At 33.2% G+C, this 7,994-nt stretch overlaps 1 protein-coding gene across 1 annotated transcript; it reads left to right on the top strand.

Moving 5' to 3' along the window:
* The first annotated feature begins 367 nt into the window (after positions 1-367).
* Positions 368-3,946, top strand: LOC137813530 (putative UDP-glucuronate:xylan alpha-glucuronosyltransferase 3). The gene is made up of 4 exons (XM_068615850.1): positions 368-731; positions 1,113-1,322; positions 1,678-2,315; positions 2,688-3,946. Exons 1-4 carry the CDS (start codon positions 673-675, stop codon positions 3,716-3,718), a joined length of 1,938 nt encoding a protein of 645 aa, XP_068471951.1. The 5' UTR covers positions 368-672; the 3' UTR covers positions 3,719-3,946.
* The last annotated feature ends 4,048 nt before the right edge of the window (positions 3,947-7,994 follow it).

The raw sequence follows: 7,994 nt of genomic DNA, 5'->3' as shown, positions 1-7,994 counted from the left end.
TTAACTTTATATTCAATTTTAGTTTCTTAACTTTTAATTATTAACAATTTCAATTCCTAATTTGTTTTGCATAATTGTAATTCCTTTATTTTTTAATCTATCAAAATATTGTTCAATTTTAACTTTTAAAAATATATTGAATGATTATCAAATTCTATTTAGTAATAAACTCTATCATTGTAATCTTTCTGAACCTCATAAAAAAGCCACAAATACAATGAAATATCCCAAGTAATAATAAAAAATTGAAGAATTAAATTAGAAGTAAACCAACTTATGAGTAAAAAGTTAAAGATCAGAAATTTGAGATAATTAAAAATTTAAAAACTGAAATTACTAATATGTGAAAAATTGTTACTCTACCAGTAGAATAATGATTAAAGAGAATTTGTCGAATCAGCTACAGCGAAATGAACTCAAAAGTGATTATTTCCACGTTAATCAAGGTTGAGTGTAACAACAGAGTAATATATGTATATAGAGAGAGAGACTAGGTCTCTGTGCTACTTGTTCTTACAAGCATTTCAACCCTCTGCGACATTTGTTCAAACCTCTTTCCTTCAATCCAATTTCCTCCATTTGAATCCAATCATACTTCATCCTTTTCACTGTTACCTCGCCATTTTCCCATTCTTTATCCGAATCTGATGCTTTCTTGAGCAGAATCGGAAAATGAGGGGACTGTCCCCGAACTTTGTGGAGCCGCGCTACCGCTCCTCCTCCTCATTTAGGTTTTACTCCGTTACTTAATTTTGCGTTTGCGTTTGCGTTTGTTTTTAATCTTTTCTGTGAACTTCATTTTAGACGTCACATCTACCTTTTGCACTTGCCTTTTAGAGAATTTCTAAATCTTAGATATCTACTTCAATTTATGCTTTTATTTATTTCTACTAATAGAACCGAATCTTTTGCCGGTGAATTATATTTCTTACGTCGTAATTGAGAATTGGCGCGATATGTTCATAGGATCTCGGCATCTTAGCAATGCAATATGAGTGTAAAGTGAGTAATGATGAGGGAAATTGAAGCCTAATAAGTTTTTGCTACTTGGACTCTTTCTCGTGTTTATTGGATGCTGAATTTTTATTTATTTTGCTTTCTTGTTGGTGCAGTGAAGATACTAGCAAGAGAAGGTCTCAAAGAAGCAGAGATTTCAAAGATGTTGAGAAGGTGTTGCATACTCCGTTCCAAGAGAGGAGTATAACCTGCAGGCCAAATTGGAAATTAGTTTTGGTTATTGTTACATTGGGAACCTTGGTTACCATTTTCCATCCTCCAGCTGTTTATAATACCGATCATTTATCAAACTCTATTATATCGCGGTATGTCTTTTGTTTTTCTCCATGCTTTCTCATTTTTTGCATCCTTCTATTTTGAGCTTTGGTAGTTTCCTTTTATCATATATTCGAAATAGTTTTGTTTCTTAAATTTTGCTTTTCTAGAAAAGGAAGCTTGCTCTTGGATTCCTTCTCCAACACTGCAATATGCATTGATCCCTTCTTGGAAGGAGAATTCATTTACTGTTATTAATTTGCATCTGTCTATGCATAAGTGTGTCCCTTCGAAGATTATGCCTTGTCTTCTTGAAATACTTTGGGAATTTATTTGTTCAGATCGTAAAGGGTGATTTTATATGGTTACATCTTTCTTTGTCTTTTTAACTTTTTTTTTTTGCAGGCCAACTTTTATGAACAGCTGGAGAGGAGGATTTGGTGGCACTGATTCACGTTATGCATCATTTCTCAATATAGAGTGGAACCAAATATCTAATGTCCTTGAAAATTTGAAGGATAAGGACACATATCAGGGTGTTGGCTTATTAAACTTCAATGACAGTGAGAATGACCACTGGAAGGAGCTGATTCCAGATGCAGAGCATGTAGTCCTTTGGCTGGACTATGCTTCAAGTAATATTACTTGGGAATCTCTGTATCCTGAATGGATAGATGAAGAAGAAGAATATGAGTTCCCTACTTGTCCAACTCTACCTAGGATTCAGGTACCAGGAAAGCCCCGGCTTGATCTTATTGCTGCCAAGCTTCCCTGCCACAAATCAGGACGCTGGTCTAGAGATGTAGCTCGTTTGCACTTGCAAGTTGAAGCTGCAAGACTTGCTGCCTCTTCTAAAGGATATCATCCAGTGCGTGTGCTTTTGGTCACGGATTGCTTCCCCATTCCAAATTTATTTACTTGCAAGGACCTTATACAGCATGAAGGAAATGCCTGGCTTTATGAACCCAACCTGAATAGATTGAGAGATAAGCTGCAGCTACCAATTGGTTCATGTGAACTAGCAGTTCCTATGAATGCTAAAGGTCAGGTTCAAATAAACTTGTTCCTATGCTATGTCCTTGGTTTTCATTTGTCCTGATCCCTGAATCTTGTTTTCATCCTGTGTTTTAAGCAACAATCAGTTTAAGTTTCAAAATTTAAGTGTACAACATTTTTATTTATTGAAGACTAAAATTAAAATAAAAGGTTGGCCAAGGAGCATGAACTTTTAAATTAATTGAATCCTGTTCTGGTGCATCAAAACATGTTTTAGGTTATTATATACTTCTTTCATGATATATTCCAGAAAGGCAATGTGGCTTCTGAAAGTATATTATTCGGTTACCTTTGAAGTTTCATGATCTATGAAATTAACTGGACATATTTATCAGAGACTAACTATTTTCTTTTAACAGAAAATTTTTATTCAGAAAGGCCACACCGAGAAGCTTATGCAACCATCCTGCACTCTGCGCACTTGTATGTTTGTGGAGCCATTACTGCTGCACAGAGTATTCGAATGGCTGGTTCAACACGAGATCTTGTGATTCTTGTTGACGAAACGATTAGTGACTATCATAGAGGGGGCTTGGAGGCTGCCGGGTGGAAGATTCATACAATCCAAAGAATCAGGAATCCGAAAGCAGAACCAGAGGCATACAACGAGTGGAACTACAGCAAATTCCGTCTCTGGCAGCTAACAGATTATGATAAAATAATTTTCATTGATGCTGACCTTCTTATTCTTAGAAATATCGATTTCCTTTTTGAGATGCCTGAAATTACTGCAATAGGAAACAATGCCTCGCTGTTCAACTCAGGTGTAATGGTGGTTGAACCATCAAATTGTACATTCCAACTGCTTATGGATCACATCAATGAGATTGTCTCCTACAACGGAGGGGACCAGGGGTATCTTAATGAAATCTTCACAAGGTGGCACCGGATTCCAAAACATATGAACTTCTTGAAGCACTTCTGGGAAGGTGATGAGGAAGAGAAAAAAGTGATGAAAACTCGTCTCTTCGCAGCCGATCCATCGATCCTTTATGTCATCCATTATCTGGGTAATAAACCATGGCTTTGCTTTCGAGACTATGACTGCAACTGGAATGTGGACATTCTGCAGGAGTTTGCAAGTGATGTGGCTCATGCAAGATGGTGGAAGGTGCATGATGCAATGCCAGAAAACTTGCATAAGTTCTGTTTGCTTAGGTCCAAGCAGAAGGCTGCATTAGAGTGGGATCGTAGACAAGCAGAAAAAGGAAACTACAGTGATGGTCACTGGAAAATCAAGATAGAAGATCCAAGACTGAAAACTTGCTTTGAGGATTTCTGTTTTTGGGAGAGCATGTTATGGCATTGGGGTGAAAAGAATTGGACAGATAATTCCACTGTTAACAATTCGCCACCTGTTGTCCAAACCAAATCTCTCTCTTCTTTATGACTTTATTTCTCATCGTAGTTCATACTTCCATATATTCACTGTAGATTCTACGTGTTTGCAAAATTTGTTTCTTCCATTACCCTCATCTACAAGCAAATGATGGCATAAGGCTATTTTTGGTCCCAGAGTATTGTTTAGGTCAAAGGATTATACGCTGAAAGCATTGTGAGCATTAAATATCTTTTATTTACTCTTATATTGAAAGTAAATGACTAATATTTCATTAAATATCTTTTATTTACTCTTATATTGAAAGTAAATGACTAATATTTCATTAAATGTCTTTACCTGACGCCGTTTTCGCTGTATTTTCTGTCTTTTCATGCTGTAACTTCGCATCACTAGTTACTGTTACCTTAAAAAATGCCATGAATGATGAATTGAATGTTACCTTAAAAAATGCCATGAATGATGAATTGAATATTGTTTCTGTTATCTCAAATTTGGAAGGGGATGCATGATGATGGGGTTGATGGTTCGGAACTTAGTACTTGATACCTACATTTCTGCAGTGATTCCCAAGCTTTATACTGATATCTGTTACAGCCATTTATTTCTCTCCCAAAATGCTTTGAACGATTTAAGAATTAGCAGTAAAAGTAGGGGTGTTAGATAAATACATTTATCTCCTTAATAATGTGACTCCTTTTAGGTTTTTTTCCTCCAAAAAAAATGCCTACAAAGTTATTTCATAAGATTTTATTTTCCTCACATAAAAGTATCACTCACGCTCTTGCATGGGATCACTAGCATTTTCATTCCTAAAGTGTATATATATATATATATATATATATATATATATATATATATATATATATATATATATATATATATATAAATTACGCATGCCACTTACAATATAGTTGTTAGCCGTGTTTATGGCTAACGAGAAATGCTTCCAAAATATTTAGAGTTGTTGAAGTAACTTTATTGTTGAAAGGTATTGACATGACAATAAAAGTCCCGTTGGTCTTATATAAGCAAATTCTTGTTTAAATAAAAGATATTATCTTTATAAATATGATTATATAATCAAAGTTAAATAAAAAATATATAAAATAATAACTTGCTTATAATTTTTCTATTGGAATATAATTGAATGTGAGATGTTTGAAGATGATATGCCACTATGAGATTTATGTTTTACATTTTTCAATGTGGGAAGCAACTTATTTGAGTTATTTTAATTGGAGATGCCATTAGTTAGAGATTAACACGTTGAGTAGGATATATTATATTCAATTTGGATATTATATTTTTAAATTACTATACATTTAAAAGTTATGGATTACATGTTCAGGAGTGACCATATCATCTAAGCAATGTGATAAAGGAATTATTATTATTAAGGTATAGATCTATTGTTTGTAATTAGACCAAAGTCAATATTTGATAATCTAGCCTAAAATACTCATATTTTTTTATGATAACAAATAATATGTTTTTTATTTTTTAATAAAGTTATTTAATGTGTAGTAGAACACTCAAATCCATAAGCTTGTATGGTTAAACTTAGGCAACATGTGTATAGTTTGAAGAAAGTCTATCATGTCCAAGATCATAGCTATAGATCAACAACATATATGAAAATTACAAGTGTCAAACGTAAAAGAAGATAAATACGTTATATTAAAGCTCTAGATGCAAGATCACTCAAATTCATAAGTTTGTATGGTCAAACGTGGATCATAGTCATTATCTGAAGAAAAGTCTATCATGTGTAATTAAAATGTAAATAACACAAGATGATAAATCAACTAGTTAGATGAAATGTATGAGAAGCATTGGGTGTCAAATGCAAAAGAAGATAAACACAAGTCATATTATAACTTTGGATGCAAAATATTAAGTGTTATATCAAAGTTCAACATACCTTTTTATTTGGTTTTAAGTTTTGTACTTAAATAACAAAGTATAAAACATATTCATATGAACATCATGTCTCATCAAACACAAGTGTTATGTGCTTCGTCTAACAGACAAAAACACCTTGTTTAATACTCTTCATCTTATAAGCTCTTGTTTGGATATATGATAAGTATAATTCATTTAAAAGATGATAAGTCTTAAAAGTTTCATGATACACATTAAAGACTTATAAATGTTTATTCTTTATATGTTTATTTTTTATATGCATGAAATGTTCGTCTCTTCGTTACTTTTAAGAGAATATCACAATAATATGTTAACATAAAGATTCCTTGAAGAGCACGCTTAAAGTTGATCCACACAAAAAAACTTTTCCAAATTAGGTAGAATGTCAGTGTTACGAAGTCAACCACATGTTAGGTCTCATGCTTTTTGCTAAATAGGAAATAAATTACTTGCCTGGATCTATTAAGTCATGTAATGTATTAGAAAATTTATGTGGAGAGACCACATGCATTTAATATCAAAAGAAGATGAAGGGCTTGTATAACTTACAATAGCTCCACAACAATTTGCAACAATTATTTTCTTCGCAACTCTATATAAAGAAGAAATGTTGGATATAACAACATGACAAAGCTTGCGACTTTTGTTCTAAATGCTGTCAAGCAACCCTAAGCCTTATGTTTATGAGGAAAACATTATTTGTTGACCTACCTTCTAGAAAATAGGTATAGGGGACGACATTGACCATAGTCAATGCTAGGGTCGCCCCTCCTCCATTCCTTTTCTACCCCTCTCTCATCTTGCTCTCTAAGTCACTTCTTCCTATATAAAGGGTGTTTTTCCCCATGTATTTACACTTGAATTTGAATATAGAAGAGGAACTTTGCTTGAGTGATTAGTGAGCTTTGTCTCCTAAATTGTTCTTGGGTCTTGTCTTGGGTTTAGTGCACCTCAAGTGGCGGCTCTTCACCACTCATCTTGAAGTTTTCCACCACTCCAAGTGGTGTGACCACCCCTCCATCATCCATAAGCTTTTCTTACTCTTTCTCTTTTCCTTCTTTATTTGCGCCATTGTTCCTTTCCATTTCATGTTCTTTAATGTTCTTCTCCATTCGGTCATCTTTATCATTTCTACCTTTTGTTGTCTTAAAATTCCGCACCTCATCATCATCATATAATTATGTTTTATCTCTTGTTCTCTAGAAAAGAACCTTCACACTTACTTAACCACTTGGTTAAGTTTGTGTCCAGTGACAATCTTCTTTGAGTTTATCACCATAATTGCTAATTCAAAAAATCCTAAACAAAGTGCAACCTCTAAAACGTGCAATGTTAAAATCAAAGGTATAAAAATAATAATGCAAAATATTGTTAAAAAACATACTTAAAGAAAATTATGCATGTAATGGTATGACATAGGATATTCCTTTTGGCTTGCAACTATACCACTGGTGAAGTAAATGTTGGTTCTGATAAATGAGCAGAAGAGCATGCCTTACTTGAGGAATCAAGGAGGTATTTTCTCATTTATGATTTGCTTAGGTCTTGAGTGATTTGCAAATTCTTTTTATGTATTATTGCTCTATTTTCAATTACAAAGCAATGTTTTAAATGTAATTTTGGGTTAATTATCAGGATTAATCATTCAAAAATTTAGAATTGATAAAAAAAATTGAATTATCAGGATTTTCAAAATTGTGGATTAGGATGAGTGGTGTTCAAAGTTGAAGATATTTCTCCCCCATTAACCCTTTCTTTTATGGCTTTCCACATGGATCATATAATCTGAACCTTTTATACATCAGATCTATTTGGAGAGAACTCTAAGAAAACCATAAATGGGTGCTTTTCAGAAGAATTGAAACCACAACAAGTTATATAAGTTTATATTGTATCTTCATAGTTTTGGAAGTCATAACAAGCACGCCTCAACTTTTACTTTTTCCCACAAAAAGCTCTTGTACACTGTGTTAGATCGGGCTATCTGCTTACTTCTTTCTTATAATTGCATTATTTTAACATTATTATTGTTGTGTTTCATGCATCTTAATCTTTGTATGCCTCTGTTGCAACTTTGATGAGTTAGGTACATTGTTGGTGATCCCACATCACAAGGTATAGAACTATTAATAATAGTTCCTTTCGTAGAAAGAAACACACTTCTCTATTGAATTTACTATTTCATGTATATGTTGTATATCTATTTTTCACGCTGAAGATATATTTATTTTTAATCATTAAACTAATAGTTCTGATGTTAATTACTACACAAAGGTTACATATGAAGAAATTGTTCTTGGGTATTTACTGATTCTTGCGTGCTGATTGTCAATGCATCTAGGAAACAGTTGATCACCTGCTTTATCCTAATCCTATATCGGGAATGATACATGAACAACAT

The sequence above is a fragment of the Phaseolus vulgaris genome, chromosome 1 (genome assembly GCF_000499845.2).
Source record: "Phaseolus vulgaris cultivar G19833 chromosome 1, P. vulgaris v2.0, whole genome shotgun sequence".
NCBI lineage: Eukaryota > Viridiplantae > Streptophyta > Magnoliopsida > Fabales > Fabaceae > Phaseolus > Phaseolus vulgaris.
The sequence above is the reverse complement of the archived record's forward strand: the minus strand, read 5'-3'. Positions and strand labels throughout refer to the sequence as shown.

Coding starts and splice junctions, on each gene's coding strand:
- LOC137813530 (XM_068615850.1), top strand. CDS start 673: ATGAGGGGACTGTCCCCGAACTTTGTGGAGCCGCGCTACCGCTCCTCC. Junction 732..1,112: donor CGCTCCTCCTCCTCATTTAG/GTTTTACTCCGT, acceptor TTGTTGGTGCAG/TGAAGATACTAGCAAGAGAA. Junction 1,323..1,677: donor TCAAACTCTATTATATCGCG/GTATGTCTTTTG, acceptor TTTTTTTTGCAG/GCCAACTTTTATGAACAGCT.